The sequence below is a fragment of the Neopelma chrysocephalum genome, unplaced genomic scaffold, assembly GCF_003984885.1.
Source record: "Neopelma chrysocephalum unplaced genomic scaffold, ASM398488v2 Primary Assembly neopelma1_44, whole genome shotgun sequence".
Taxonomy (NCBI): domain Eukaryota; kingdom Metazoa; phylum Chordata; class Aves; order Passeriformes; family Pipridae; genus Neopelma; species Neopelma chrysocephalum.
The window spans coordinates 27,612,438-27,629,255 of record NW_020897703.1 but is presented as its reverse complement, the minus strand read 5'-3'; the positions used below and the strand labels follow the sequence as shown (position 1 = coordinate 27,629,255).

The following is a 16,818-nucleotide window of genomic DNA, read 5'->3' as shown; positions in this document are numbered from 1 at the left end:
ATAATAATAATAATAATAATAATAATAATAATAATAATAATAATAATGTTTACAGAGCAGTACTTCCTGAGCAAAAGCTGTGGTGGGTCCACATTACATAGAACCTATCTGGCAGTATCAGTGAAGCTGCTTCTGGAAAAGGTGTCACTGATCTGCTCTCTACATTTTTACTGTCTCAAAAATCATGCCACTGTTACCTCTCTCTGCCCCCAGAACTGAGGCATGATGCAGAAACATCAGCAACCAAGAGATTCATAAGGAAATCTTGCACCTTCATGTCCAGCACCCGGAAAGTCTTACTTCCTATACTACACTTATGAAACAAGGCTTTAAGAATACAAGTCACCTCAATACTTTTTCACTAATATTATACAAGTTTTAATTATATCTATGTGTAAGTTTCTGAAAGAATGGAGAACATACCACAAAGCAAAAGAAAAAGCTAATTTTTGCTACTTGAGTTGCAGTGAGCTTTCCTACAGTTTTTAATATTGATTCCTGCTCCTTAACTGTTGGATATGACATGCGAGACAACTTGGCTTCCAACGCATGGCTTGATGGGAGCTGTCGGATCTCCATAATATTACTGAACCTTACACGAGGCTTTTTGGGAGCTGGAAAAGGAAAAAAAGAAGAAAAAAGCTTCATATTATCATTAAACTTCTTGAGACGACACAACACGCAAACAAAGCCATCATGGTTCTAACACAGCATTGATTACAATTCTACACAAATAACAGGTTTTTATCCAAATAGAAGACATGCCATTATTTTTTACTAAACACTAGTATTTTGCTATTCAAGAAGCTACTAATAAGATAAAGCACAATTACTGTTTTCCATCAGTACAGTTGTCCACCCACGAAAACCTCACTGAAAAGCACCATCTCTGCTCCCTGTCAAAAAACCCAACATAAGGTAACAACAAATTTTTAGATAGGAATTATTCCATATTGATAAAATATTACACATAAGATTTTCTTTAATTGTTTAGTAGCCAAACAGCCCAAACCTGCACACAACTACACCTAACTGTAAGGATAATGTTTCATTCAGAAGATGAGAGTCCAACAGACCTCAAAGCCTAGCAGAGATCATAAAGTCATTTGTTCTTTTGAAAACCACCCACTAACTAAGCTTGCTAACCAGGATCAGCTCTTATTCATAAGTGTATTGTAAGTATCAATAGTTTTCTGTGTAAAGAAAACATTACACTACACACTACATGTAAATGTTATCCTAATTCAATTTAAAAATAACCTATTTCCTAAAAAATGTGAAGGGAAAAGCTATGGCTTAAACAACTCTGAAGTGATTGGAGTACGTTTTCACAGTACAGCAGGGGCTACCAAAGTGGTTCTTAACATCTAGAAATTAAAGAAGAGGCTTTGCCTTTTATAAGCAGGGACTCTTTTGCTGAGGACCAGATTATTGCCTTGTTTGACAGTCAACTTTTCTACAACTGTCTGGGACAATTAGGCCTGTTTCAGGTACTATCACAAGATAGTGAGGCTTAAATAAAATCAGAATGCACATAGACTGTTAAAATTCTTACTTTGACTGCTTTGCTCCTGCTCTAAAAAGGACAATAGCTTGTTTTTCCAGAGGCTGACTCACTGCTGCTGGTCATACAAGCCCAGAAGGAAAGAATCACAAGTATTGAACCCAGTTGGTCCCTTGAGATAAACATAGGCTGGATCTGCAGTGACCAAGAAAGGTAAACTGAACGACAGGCCTATGTTTTCTCTACCTGAAAGTAAATATATGAGACTGGAATTCATGCAATAAGGGATTTAAGGAAAGGGAAAAAAAAAAAGGGGGAGGGAAGGAGAAAGGGGGAGGTGAGACCTGCAACATGACAGCAGTTATACTAAAGAGGAAAGTACTTCCTTCACCAAAGAACTAACATTTCAGCATTCCAAAAGTCTTTACTCACTTTTCTCTGCATCACTATTATTACTGCCATTTTTTTCAGTTGGCAAGTCATGAAACTTTACAGGAACATATAAAGGTTCACTCTGCAATGAATCAGTATAAGTAAAAAATACAGTTAAGAGGGATATTTAAATTATAAGCAATAGAACTAATCTAGCAAATCTGAAAACTAAATAAAGAAAAACTTGGTGAATAGTAACAGAATCAAACTTAAAGTGGGTTTGAACACAGTGGATAGACTTGTCAAAAATGTGCATGCATAATGTATATAATGTATTTGCACATGTTGGTAAAATGCAGTATTCAGAGAAAACAGTGCACTTCTGTGTATATCGTCATGAACACAAAAATTATGACCAGAAAATTCAAACCTGATTTAAAATGACAAAATAACTGATCAATATCACAGATGTTTATTAGAACTATAATTTGTCCAAAATTTAAATTAGAAACATAAACTAGAAAATACAGAATATATATACAAAAATTACTGTGTTCTCATTTTCTCACAAACTAGAACTAAACGTCAAAAAACTTTGGGAAAGGAACTCCAACATATAAGACACTTAGAAGTATTTTAAGCAATTAAAACTTCTGCTAACAAGACAAGTTTTAAACTGCTTGTTTAGATCGAATTAATAAACTGTAAGAGTGAAGTAATGAAAAAGATCTGGTAGTTGCATTTTCATTAGGCTCCTTGTTAAGGACCAGAATTTTTGTGGATGTTTAAATTAATGCATAATTGTCCAAGATTCTAGAGTGTGGTGATCTGAACAAATTGGGCAGACTAAGATTTTATTCTTAAATGTAGATAGATAAAGTTGCAAAAAAAAAACCCAACAAAAAATTAAATGAAGAATATGTCTGAAAATAATCTCTCTTCAACTCAATTGCATCCCCCTACTCTGTTACAGAGATGGTGCAAACTTTAAAAGTTTTGTGGTTTGGATACATTTCTGCATGTGGCCCTCTGATTCAGGTACACTAATTAAGCAGCAATCTGTGATCAACAGGGGCATAACAAACTGTCATCTTTGGATGACGAAAATCACCCCAAAAATGCTGCCTGGCAGTGCAGCTTATCAGGACTGACACTGAAACCGAGTCTGTTTCTCTCTCAAAATGCAATGCAGGATCACAGTGTACAAAATACTCCACTGATTGAATGATTCTGTTGTATATTTTAGACTTGAAAACTGTTTGGCTTTACCACCAGCTCTCCATATGTGGCTTTGGCAGGTACTGAGCTGAATATTTAAAGGTTTCCTTTGTATGACATAGTATTTCTTTGACAAACTGCTACAGAAACATTCAAAAGTGTTTTATGGAGCTGAGAAACCTGTATTTCTTATAATAAGCCATGTCATCATTTGCAGGACTTATTAGTAGTATATAAGTCACCAATCCCCTTTGCCAAAAACCGTAACATTTAAGACTACCATATTTTAAAATCAGTAATTCAGGTTAGTGGTGCCATGTTATTGTAAAGCATTGGTCTTCACAAATTCAGGCACTTACCAGAGAACTGTTTACAGTGTTATCTGTTGTACAAGCAGCAAAATAACCTTCGGCATCTGCAAACTAATTACAGAACTTTAAATGTAATAAAAACTATCGAGGTAGAGTTATTAACAACTGAAATTTTTTCAGAATAAGTTTTTTAATGACTTTTTCCATAATTCTGTCACAATTCCCTCTCTCCCCTCAGCCCTCCTCCCCAATACCAAGAGGGCTTAAAAGTTCAGTAAATAATTTTGGTATTTCCTTGTATCTCTTGGAGAACTCCCCTGAATTCAACTACTCAGGTATGAATGCAGGACAAGGTTGTTAAGAAAGCCAAAACCTGTTTAGTCTTAGCAAGACATGCTTCACATGTGCAGGAATTAACAACAAGCTGCTCCTTTCTTCATTTTACTGAGGCAGAGTTCCTTTGCATAAAAATGTGGGACTCTGCCTCAGTTTTAACAACACTTAAATTACAATGAAGTCAAGTCCCACTTTCCCCCCTTTCTTTCTGCACCATACCAAACCCTGTTCCCTGACCTGCAGGTTGCTGTTCTACCATTATCCATTAAACAAAGGTAGCAATCTATTAAACAAAGCCTCTAATGTGGAAGAGGACTTAAATGTAAGGTGTGAGTGTTTACCCAAGCAATCACTATTGAAATAAAACCCTATAAATGTATTTTTGTTCCAGATTAATAAACACAAGGCATTTTAAAGGCACTTATAATGATTATACAGTTGAATATTTAACTACACTGCTTGTGGGGGGGAGGGAATCTTCTAACTTCATACTACAGTCCTGTCTGCACTGTACTTCTGAAATAGGCTAACATCAAAGTAATGGCTATTTCCTACAAATTATTTTAATATTATTTTTTATAGGATTAGAAAGGAAAAATAGTGAGATTCCAGCAGCAGTGTCATGAGTGCCATACACGTGACAGACTGAGCACTCTTACTCATAGCTATCCAGTTCATGAGATCATATTATCTCTCTTAGAGAGAGCAGTGTACAAGATTCAGCTGGTCAATGTAACCACTACAACTCACATTAGGCAGCATCTTATTCTTATTATTCTACCTATGTGTTCAGATTAATAAATTTGGTCAGTATAATTGTTCTGCACATCACCCTAATTTGACATTACTGCCAATAAAGAAACTGCAAGCTCTGTTTATGTCCTGATTATCTTATGAAGATCCTGAACAACATCAAGTCTAACACGTGCCATACTATGCACAGACACTTGGCATTGATCTAGCAAAGATTATGTCAAGATATCAGCCATCTGTAAATGTTCTTTGTGTTTAACTCAAAATTTGAAACAAAAAACCCAAAATGTTTATTTTTCTGGGGTTATTTTTGTTCTTTATGGTCTGGGGTTTTTTAAATAAAAATAATTTGGCTAAAAGTCATGTAACACAAATTTAATTATGATAGTGTCACTATCAGTGAAGTTTAATATATCCAGAAGATCTGAAGTCCGTTCCTTTCATATAAGCTCATTTCTATAACAACATGTTGATTAACAGCATGTTCTTGGATCACATTTTCTGTTCTTTTAATGCAAGATTAATATCAGGCCAAATGCTTCACTGCTTCCTGAGTCCTGCTGTTCAGCATTCTGAAACACTGGCACAGAACAAGTGCCCTTCCCAGCATCTCTTAATTTCCTTGCAAAAAAAAAAGTATTTCTGTCATATAACAATAATTTTAGACTCTAGCACAAACTATGCCTAGCTCTAGAATGGGCAAAGGAAGGTCACTCATGCATAAAGGCTATAAAAAACCCAGTATTAACAACAAAAGCATAATTCTATCACCCTTACTAAATATAACTTCAAACCCCTCAAAACCTCTTAGCAAACAGTTCATAGTTGCGCCAGAGACAAAAAGAGTCAGTACTAAAAACCAACTACAGAGTCCAAATTCTGATTCCATTGGTTACAGTTGTAGGGGAAATAAAAGAGAAGCAACAGCCAACAGCAGTGAGGCTCATTAGTTCTTCTTAAAAGGAATTATATTCTGCAACTGTCCACAATTAAATACCAGGTAAGATAGGCCAATGGTCTGGCCCAGTAAAGCGTTTCTTATGACTCCTGGCACATCTCATATTGCTTTTTCCTTTCCTTTCATTCTTTCACAAGACAACTACGACTGCCATGTCCTCCTGTGCCAGGATTCAGTTTATAATTACTTTTCTGAAAGTACTATTTCATAAATATATAAACTTTGTTCCTCTCTAGTCTCTATTTTAAGCTTTTTTTCTGTACAAACTTATACAAATACCACAACATTTACAGAGTTATGATACTTACAAAGGCTGCATGCCTTCCACGAAACCCACGAGTACACTGTTGCCTCCATGGTTTCCAAACAATAAATCCCAAGAGGTATAGAACAAACATGGATGTTTTTGCAAACGTACTGAAAAAAGGTTTGTTGTACTTTGTAAAAACATACTGTGGAAAGAAAATAATTGTAGTATCCAAAATTACCAAATAGGTGAGAATTCACAAAAATTAATGAACAGGTGTGAGAATATACTCCAGAACAGTATATTTGTTATATATTACACATGAATATATATATATTTTGGTTCCCAAAAAGACAGCACTATGAACATTGGCAGGGATGACCAAAATAACCATGTGCCCTACTTGTTCTGGGGGTACCCCCTTCCAAGCTATTTCTAATGCCAACAAGAAGGCACTGAGCCATTTTGTAGAACATAATGCCACCAGAAAAAAATTATTTATTACTTGTATCTAACCGCGTAATATATTTCTATGCCACTGAACTCAAATAGGTCTGAAAACACATTTATATACAAATATTTTCTAAATTAAAGATCCCTTTTGTAAGCAATAATATAGTAATCAAAAATTAGAGAAGATTGATTAAGTAACATTTCAGTACCAATAGCAATTCCATCGGCTCATTGGAAAAAATGTTTTATTAATAATACAACATGTTAAGCACAAACATTTGTATATGTTTAATTTCAAGACTGATACAAAACAGAACAACTTAAAGACAGTTCAGAAACCTGAATTTGATCAGAATTTATTAAAAACTCAATTTCCATTGCTAAAGCTCTATTTTAAGTCCTAAAACTTAACAGGAAGTAAATACCACAACAGTTTCAATATGGTGAACATATGAACTAGATGCAATTACAAGGCTTAAACTCCATGACCTGAGTCCTTTCATCCTGGACTTCTATATGCCCTGATCTACAATCCTCCACCAGCCTGCCATGTTATCTTGTTTACTACTTTTTGGGAAACATATGGGCATTATTTTAATCATTATGGCAATAAACAAAACAAACTCCCTATTTACAGTACGTAGTTATGAGCTTATGCTGCTCTATTTTAAAGTCATCAGTAAGACCTTCTGTCTCAAAAGCAGCAGTCACTGAGTTGATCTTACTTGCAACTTTTAGTGGATACAGGCTGGTTCACTAACCCAAAGGGTATCACCTTCCCCGTACTGAAAAGGTTAAACACTACACAACAACACCCACTGGGTATTTGAGTGACCATGTTTCTGCTGCATCTTTCTCTTCAACAGGCTTCTATATTCCCTTTAAGATGTGTGGAGCAGTACTTACAGAAGTGAGTTCCGAAGAGGCAACCCATATCACATCAACGAGGAGGAGGATGACGATTCCCAGAGCCAGTCGCCGACGCTGAGCGGATGAACTGCTCTGGGAGCTCATTCGGTTCATGATAAAAACCCACACCATTTGTAACCTGGTTAAGGTCAATAAAGAAACAAACACCAAGAGATTACAAACAGTGACACAAAACCCCCCCAGTAAACAGCAGGACAAGTGTTTCATATACGTGAACTGGGCCCATATGTAAGGACACATATGCTTGTGCTTGCTAAAAAGCAAATCTTTGACAGATATGGCATGAAGTTTTCATTGGGGCAATTAGAAAGTAAATCTTGACTTTTAGAGAATTTATCAACTGCTCTAGCACTGAAGTAAGCACAAGTAAGTAACACATACAATACCTTTTTGGAATTTCTAGGCTACAAGTTCTGCTAAATTTGAAACTACTATATTTTGGTAAATTCAGATACCAGACAGTAGAAATAAGTTTGATGTCTTGGGTCAAAAATAATTCTGCTAAAGGTAGTCAGAAACATGTTTAAACTTAAGTATTCAACAAACATTTCCAAAGTCATAGCAGGACATTTGGATAAATTATGATCCCTCAAAGCATGAAGAGTTTAAAAAAAAGAAGACAAATTGATTGTAAACTTAAAGTAGTCACCTTTACAGAGCAGCTCCTGATTTTCCCAGTAAATAGAGGTGATCTACTTTGCTAACACAGTTTGATGAATTTAAACTAAACTTTGTTTTTTCCATGTGTCAACTTACAAATACTTACTATCTCTTCATTATTTAAAATTATTTATGAAAAAGACAGTGTCACAATGTCTTCAGTAAGGAAGCTCCATTTCTTTTTTCCAGAGTAGCCTGTTCGTCAGATTAATGATTCAAATGCCCAGATATGCACAAGTATATTGCAGAAAATGGCTTTGTTTCCTGGTTTGACTCATGCCTCCCTTTACAATACAGTTTCTGCCATGTTCAAATCTTGACACTTTTTCCTCCATTTCTCAAAGGGTTTCTTTCCAAAGAAAAACGAACAGGCAGAGTTCCTGAAGTGTAATTATACCACTAGATCTATGCTGATATATTCCATGTGTGGGCATCAGTTCTGGATAATTACTCTGCTTTCCTGACAGAATGGCGGGATTGACAAAAGAAAGCAGAAGTCTGTAAGTAGGGAGGGGCAAAGTTATGAAAGGCTCAGCAAGGAATTACAGTTTTTACTCGATAAGGAATAAAGGAGAACCATTTGTTCTCAAAGAGAGAATAAATCGGTGTATTAAACTCGAGCAAACCAACAGAAAGGTTTTCATGCTTGAAAGCTTATAAAGGTTTTTTCAGGTTTTATGAATTGGTCTAATAGATGCTACATATTATACTCTACAAACTTTGCCTTCATTTTATTATGACTAATAGCCTATGAACCATTATATTAAGTTATATTATATACAGCCTAAAAATTGCTCATGTGGTTGCATAATGGGAAGCAAAAACGGAAGGTGGGCATGAAAGGGTTCAAATGAGCTGGAAGGAAGAAATCTCACACCATGTCAGGCTACAGCACGATTCATGAACAGTATTAAGGTGTACTAGAAATGGAACCCACTCCAGTCTCCCACCAGTTACATGCTGCAGGAGGGAGGGGGAGATACAGCTGGAGACAGGAAGGAGCAGCAGTGGTCTGATAAACTGGATGTCTCTACATCAGATGTTCACATCTACAGCTTTTCTGTTCTCACCACAAACTGCTTCAAAGGGTATAGCACATACACACTGTGAACAGAGATCATGCAAAGATATCGTGCACAGTCTGTAGTTGCTCAGTATTGTACTCAGCTTGTCTACATCAGGCTTGTACAAATCCCTTGCTCTAAGATCCCTCAGCAGGAAGGAAGTAAAGAATGATAGAATATCCACTACTTCTTAGAGAAGAAGTTACATATAAAGTTATTCACAGTCTAACTACACACTGCACCATTTCTTTTGTACTCACGATAAGTAGATTCTAAAATTCTAAATAAAGAGCCCATAATTATGTCTTGAAGTTGAAATTTTTTGTATGTTACAGTAAGAGCAGCTATTACTTTCTCATCTGACTGCAAAGTGTCTGTTTAACATTTCTGTGTGCCTAATACAGCCCTTTCCTTGATTCTTCCATAACAAGGTAAAAAGCTTATGGAGAAAGGGTGAGTACAAAGTCCTCATTGTGCAGCACGATGCACCTTCAAGCTATAGGCAATACTTAAAACACCCATAATGCTCAGCAGAAAAACAGAACCCTATGGAAACTGGTATACTAAGTTTTAGGACAGGATTAAAACCCTGTAAAACATCACACAAAATGCAAAGACAGAAAGAAACTACTATTTTGAGAAGTTTTAGACAGATACATTGTCCTACTAATTAACAAAGCACCAGTACTGATGAACTTGCAATGACATATATCTCCACACATTTCTTTATGTTTGGCTTCTGTACATTGAGGGCAATATAGTCTGACAAAAATGAACACAAAAGAATAAGATTTACTTTTCTCATACATACCTTTCACAATAACAGTAAAAGAAAAAGAAAAAATGCTGACTAAAAAGCTTCACACATCATGTCAAAGTGAAGACAGTCTCCTAAAATGAAAAAAAATAAAAAAAGCGCAAAGTTTAAAACATTGTGTGCACGTGTATATTGCACGTCTCTTTGCAAAACATTTCCTAAAATGTTGAGTTCCGTAAGTTCTGCTGCAGCTCAAGTCCTAAGTGTTGAGGACAGACAGGTCTACAACCTTAAGAATCGACCTTCATAAAAAATGCTAGGACAGTATTGAATCACAAGAAAACAGCTTTTTTAACTTTACTACTTTTGATATTTCAAAGAACATGATCCCTTCCTTATTAATTAAAGAGGTTCACATGAGAAACAAGAACCTGATGACGTTAAATTCTGATTTTTTTAAGCGATGCAGAGAAAGGCCCTATTGTTAAGCCCACATTCGTAAGCAAAGAATCTAAACATTAGAGTTAGGAAGGCAGTGGAAGACTGTATAGGCTTTTTGCCCTTAATATACTCTAGAAACATAAGGCATCTCCATGTTATGTCTTGTGGAAACCCACTGAACTCAACATGTACACACTGCTCAACATCCACCAAGTTCAAACCTTTTCCACGCAGTTTACCAAATCACTATAGCTGATAAAAAAAAAAAGCCAACAAAAAACAATAAACAAACAAACTGGAAGATGTATTTTGCATTTTTAAGACACAAGTATGTGACTATCCATCTCCTATTCCACAAAGCCTAAGCTCACTGTAGATCCTGAACACCTGTTTAGTTCAGTGCCCTCACATACAAAGAGTAGCTGCTAGTCATGTTTTTCTTCTTACACTACCAACCCAATTAGAGATTAAGGTCAGTATCTCAGATAACCAAGACTTAAACCAGAAGACTTTTATTGATACAAAGCTCAAACAGTTTGAACATGCCCAATTTAGGCATCCAAAAGAACCAAATATAACAATAACAAAAATAAAAAGAAAGCAAAAAAGATACTTAAAAATTCTTCCCTCCATGTACACCAACACAAAGATCACTAAGGGAAAGATACTATTCAGTTGCTTACTTCTCACCCCTACTTAATCCATGTTTTAGTTATATTCAAGTGACCAGGTGCAGAACTTGCACCTAAATTCAGTTGTTATGCCAGACACATCTCAACCCTTTATCAGCACGCACAATCTACTGTGGGCTGTTCTCACTAGAGCTGATCACACAGAACCCTGTTCAATGTTTATTACCAATAATTAGCCCATTTCAGGATAAGGACAAAGGTTTAGCATATTGACATAACATCTGACACCTAAACCAAGAACTGCTCAAGACATTTCTCCCTAAGATCATGGTTTTACCCTTACAAAAGTGCACAAGTTATGATAAATCTAAGCCACTAGAAGATATATAGGCTGAAATAGAAATGATGGTTTAAAAGTATTAAATACAGCAGAAACTTCAGCATGTCTGCCTTTTGTTTCCATTATTAGGAAATAAATATGCTTTCCACATGCTGTAACTTTAAATATACCACTCAAAATTTGACATTTAAAGGAATATTCATTTTAAAGGCATTTCTCAATATCATTATCATTTTCAGCAAATAGCATGGAGATGTTCTAAAGTGGGGTTTTTTATTCATTTATTTACCATTTCCACAGTCTTAGATTTGGTGCTGTCATCTTGTGGAACCATTTCTAAGCCAGTTACATGAGGATCTTCTGAAAAAAAAATTAAAAATATACTTAACATTTCTTGTCATGACACTGTACTTTGGTTTTAAAATGTTGCAGTATCTTAGATCATGTAAGCAGAGTCACTGCTTTAATTTATGATACCAAAAAAAATACAAAAAATGGTCTCACTATGTAGTCTACAATGTACGTTCACATAGATGATTGCACTAAAGCCACCAGGCTCAGCAGCCTGTCAAACTCTGCTGTTCCAAACGTGCAACAAGCAACCCCTGAGGGCAGAATGTATAACTGCATCATTGACACTTCATGTATAATCTTATTTTAATAGCATTAAATATTTCTTTGTGCAGATTATCACTTTTCCACATTAAAAGTTCCACCCCAAAAAAAAGAAAAATCACATGAAACTCACAAACTATGAAATCACTTCTATTGCATTGACAGTTAGGGAAGAGAACATTATAAGCCAGAGAACTGCCAAATAACTGCAAAACAGAAGTATTGCATCTGGCTGTTCTATGAGGAAAATACAGCCCCTCCTGCCCCAAAAGAAAAAAAAATAATCAAAGAGTACATAACAAGAATGACAAGAGACCGAGAACAGCAGCTCAGTCACAAACCATGGTGCAAGCAAGTCAACTTGAAATTCTTCCTTGTATTTACTCAAGATTATTTCATATACAATTTGAAAGACAACATACCAAGATAAGGCTTGCACACAGAAGAAATGGGTTTAGTTTTTCCAGTTATACTGGCTGCTCCAATAATACCAGTTCTGGGATACAACCTCCTCCCCCCTCACGTGCTGTCATCAGGTGATTCTTGTTTCACATTTGATTACTTTTGAGATAAGATAAACAGAGACACTGCTTTCACTCTAACCAGAAAAAATCTGAAAGTAAACTCATTTTAAACCTATAGGAAATGTACATTAAATCAATGCTAATCTAACACAGCCCTAATTTCCACTACAAAGGGTGTCACAAGATGAGAAAAAAGGCAAGAACCTCCAGGAGAGGTGGAAAGCTGAGCCTTATGCAACACGACTATTACATTCACTACAGCCCTGTCATTTTTACTCAAAGAAAGTTTCCTGTAGGATCTTTAAAATATAGTGAAGCAAAAGATCCAGAAAACACGAAGCCAAGTTTTCCATGCCAGTATTGAGTACCGCAACAAGAGATCACTGTTCCTAGCTAAATAAAAAGTTATACAACACCAAAGTTTGAACACAAAGGACGTTAATTGTATTACCAAAACAAGAGAATTTAGCTTAACATAAAGAGACATTTTAGGAATCTGGCACTACACAATGTAACAGTTACACTGTCAAACTGTCATGGCACAGCTGGATCCTGGTATCTAAGGAATAAAAAGAACACCTGAAATTCAAGTTTCCTATCCAGCACTTACCCAAAATTCATGAAACAACATTTCTTACACAGAACTAGTAACACAGAATATTAACTTATTGCATACTTCAGAGTATTTACCAGCTACCAGAGCATCCAAGCACTCAGTTCGTTCTCATGTCACCCCAGCAAGGCTGTGACCCTGTTGGACGCGAACAACTCAGACTGCACTGAGTTAGAAACACCCAAGTTTCAGGTCTGCAGAGTGAAAGCTGACAAGTGGAACTGACACTGATCTCCTTCTCCTGCTCGTCCAGGAACATCAGAAGAAAAAACCCCATGTCAAGCTGCCAAGGTGTTACCTCGTACAAAGCAATCTCTAGCCACCAGTAGCTATATATTTAACATCAGCTGAGGATTACATATGACATCCCTTTCACATGCTGCAGATCTAATCTTGTCTAGTGCAAGGACTAAACATATCGTGCTTTGTCACAGGATATACAGCCATGTATCCCTGATAACGACCAGCAGGGCAGCTTTCAATGGGACACTCTGGCAGCTGAAAGCTGAGCCCTCCAGGCACAGAAGAAATCGGCAGAACCATCACACTCAGAGTTAAGGGAGGGTCTCCTCCTTCCTTCCTGTCACTGGTATCTTTAGGGGAAAGTAGCGGGAAGAGAGGGAAGGAAATGAGTAAGTCTCCTTAATGCACTTAAGAGAAAAGTGGATGCCTGAGGAGAAAGAAATGTGGATCAAGCCCTTGGGCTCTTGGAAGAGGAAGGAAGGATAAGTATCGTGCACTTGCAGCTAAAATACTAGAGACCACTGGAGCAAAGGGAGCTGCAGCCCAAGCAGGAGGTGCACAGACCCCACACACACACACAAGGAGAGGCAGGACAGCGGTGCCAGCTCAGAATCAATGAATCCATCAGGTTGGAAAACACCTCTGAGATCATCAAATCCAACCTATGACCAAACACCACCGTGTCAACCAGAATATGGCACTGAGTGCCACATCCAGTCTTTCCTTAAACGGTTCCAAGGACGGTGACTTCACCACCTCCCCGGGCAGCCCATTCCAGTGTTTAATCATCCTTTCTGTGAAGAATTTCTTCCAAATGTCCAACTTAAACCTCCCATGGCGCAACTTAAGACTGTGTCCTCTCGTCCTGTCACTGGCTGCCTAGGAGAAGAGCCCGACCCCCAGCCGGCTAAAACCTCCCGTCAGGGAATTGTAGGGAGCAATAAGGTCGCCCCTGAGCCTCCTCTTATCCAGGTTGATCCTCTGCTCAGCTGCTCCTCACAGGACTTGTGCTCCAGACCCTTCATCAGCTCCGCTGCCCTTCTCTGGAGTCTCTCCAGCCCCTCAGTGCCTTTCCTGCAGTGAGAGGTGATGGGGCTGGGCACAGCACTCGAGGTGCGGCCTCTCCAGTGCCGAGTTCAGGGCGGAATCACTTCCCTGCTCCTGCCACACTATTCTTGCCACACGCTGGGTCTGGGCAGAGCGGGACCTCTCCGTACGCACCCCCTCTATCCCGGGCAGGGGCTACCCGGGGCGGGGAGCGCAGAGCGCCTTCCCCGAGCCGCTGTCACGGGCGGACGGGGCCGAGGGGCGGCGGCACCGAGTCACTCACTCACTCACACACACACACACCCGGCCCAGGCGGGGGGCAGAGCTCCCTCCCGGCCTCGCTGCCCGCAGCCCCGCGGTTTCTCTCTCCCCTCAGCCGGTCGCCCCCGACGGTACCTGAGGCCGCGCCGGGCCCGGCACCCCCCGCGCTCCGTCCGGCGGCGGCACCGCCCGCCCGCGCCGGACACCCCCAATCCATCGCCGAGACAGCGAGCGATCGCCCCGCCCCGTTCTCGGGACGGCCCCATCGAGCCTCTCGGCCGGCAGCTCGCCGCCCTTGCCGTGACTGCGGGAGGAGATGGTGGGGGGGCCCGCGGTGGGAATGGAGCCGGTTGTGTTCCCATCCCCGGCCGCACTCCCCTTCCTGGTCGCATCCCTAACCCCGTCTCCATCCCTATCCCTGTCCCCATTCCCATCGCCGTTCCCATCCCCATCTCTGTCTCCGTCCCTATCCCCTTCGTCGTCCGCATCCCCATCCCATCCCCATTCCATCGCCGTCCTCATCCCCTTCCACATCTGTATCCCCATCCCCAAACCCTTCGTCATCCGCATCCTAGTCCTCATCCCCATACCCATGCCCGTCCCCACCCTCATCTCCATGACCAACCCCAACTCCATCCCTATCCCCGTTCCCATCCTGTCTGTCCTTTGGTGCTGTGCCAAAGGCTGAGGTCCCGGTGCCCGCACCGCGGTGTCCCCGGGCGCGGCCGGGGGCGGGCGGGAGCAGCTTCGCTCCATGTCCCGCTGGGAAACCCCGCTCCGCTGCCGGGAATGCCGCGCTGGGCTCCGGCTCCTCTCCCGGAGTCCTCTCCGGCCCGGCGGGAACTGGGGGACAGCGGGAAGAGCCACAGCGGGTGGTAAAGCCGGACTTATAGTGGTCCCACCAGGCGTGGGACATCCCCTGCGGCTCCCGGGCAGCTCTTCCTCGGCTCCTGGGAGCAGAACTGGCTGTTCCGTCGAGATGGACCCATGGGAATGGGTAGAACACCTCTGATGAAGGAGAGCTCCCTCGCTATAGACGGGCAGTTATCTAGGACTTATACGGGCTTTTCCAAAGCACTGAGATAAGCAGGTCAAAAAAAAAAGGAAAAGAAACTAAAATATGAGGGAGTAGAGAAGGCAGAGGAAGAGAGCACGGACTGAAGAACTAGAGATGGAGAAGTGGGATGGAGCTTGAAACCAGTCTGTCAAAAAAAAAGGGAAGAAAGAAAAACCAACGTGTGCAAGACCCTTGAGAAGTGTCCTAAAATGCAGTGAGATGGGGGAACCTTTATTTCATAGTTACCATAATCTTTACACTCTGTGATAGAAAATCTCACAGGACTGGGAAGTAGTGTCAACTAATTAAATTCTCAAAATGTCTGCTTCATAACATGCTTTTAATAGTATAAAAAAGTGAAATTGTGTAGATGTATAAGCTATATTAAAGCAGACTTCCCTTAAATTTAAGATGTGTAAGGTAGTGACTAACAAGCTGTAAAAAGAAATACTACACAAAATGCACCAAAAATAATGAATAAAAAGAACTATCATAGGCTTAGGCGAAATTGCAAAATCAGGTTCTGGTCTTGTTTGTGTTGGTTTTGTAGTCCATGTTACCTCCTTGTAGTCAGTGTTGATTCGTATTTAGGAAATGAGCTCATAATATCAACCTAAAGATAACCAATGGTGTATGTCATATGTTCCAGATTATTCAGTATTCACCTGCTAACAGAAATAAAGCTCTTTTTAAAATGTAACTACTACATATTTTGGGAATTTTACAGTAAAAACTGCTAGGAAATAATAGTAAGCAATGTATACATATGAGTAGAAAGGTAAATGATGTTAAATTGTAATTAGGTGATACATATGGTATAGCTGTGAAGTTATTAAGTGCTATTCATACTTACAAAGTGTTGAAGTCAAACATGATATTTCACCCTTTCTACAAGTTAGTGATTGAAAAAATCCATTATCTCATATAAAAATGTTATGTCTTATCATCATCTACCTGGGTATTACTGTTGGGCTTGAATTGTTTCCTATATATAAACAAAAGTTACTTATTAAGAAGAAAAGAAAAAACTTTTAAGCACTTTTAGTCTCAAACTGCTTTGGGCTTTTTATGTGAGACTTAATTTCTTAATATAGCTGTATTTTAATTTGCATATAATATCCCTAAGAGACTTCTAACAAGCTTGATGCCTCATAAAACTGGTTGTTAAAAGTAGTAAGATACAATCCCTACCCTGAAGCATTTATAGCGTAAATGACACAAGGAAATGTAGTGAATTACACTTTTGGTTCAAACTGTCCTTTTTTGATGTACTCTCGAGTGTATACATTATAAATGATAGCGTATTGATTTGTTGTGCTTCTGTCCTCACTAACTTCTACCTTTAAGCCAATATTGCCAAAATGTGCAGTATGGTGCTTTTATATGAAATTTTGACTTTACAGCTTCGGAAAGAGATTTTAGGTAAAATGAATTTTTTAGACAAAGCTGCAGGAAAATAGCACTGCTCTTGAAATAGTGCAT

At 39.1% G+C, this 16,818-nt stretch overlaps 1 protein-coding gene across 9 annotated transcripts in view; it reads right to left on the bottom strand.

Moving 5' to 3' along the window:
• Positions 1–14,471, bottom strand: part of SLC35F5 (solute carrier family 35 member F5) — a 25,301-nt gene extending 10,830 nt beyond the window's left edge. The window contains exons 1-8 of one of the 9 annotated variants that reach the window (XM_027679088.1): positions 14,415–14,471; positions 11,266–11,336; positions 9,618–9,697; positions 7,059–7,200; positions 5,761–5,904; positions 3,454–3,516; positions 1,937–2,018; positions 424–614 (exon numbers count right to left, since the gene is read on the bottom strand). In XM_027679088.1, coding sequence (XP_027534889.1) covers positions 424–614; positions 1,937–2,018; positions 3,454–3,516; positions 5,761–5,904; positions 7,059–7,193 — 615 coding nt within the window. In that variant the 5' untranslated portion in view covers positions 7,194–7,200; positions 9,618–9,697; positions 11,266–11,336; positions 14,415–14,471. Of the gene's footprint in view, positions 1–423; positions 615–1,936; positions 2,019–3,453; positions 3,517–5,760; positions 5,905–7,058; positions 7,201–9,617; positions 9,698–11,265; positions 11,337–12,013; positions 13,799–14,321 lie in introns of those variants that run through there. The other 8 variants (XM_027679092.1, XM_027679090.1, XM_027679089.1 and 5 more) reach the window with 8 other exon arrangements.
• Between the last annotated feature and the right edge of the window lie 2,347 nt (positions 14,472–16,818).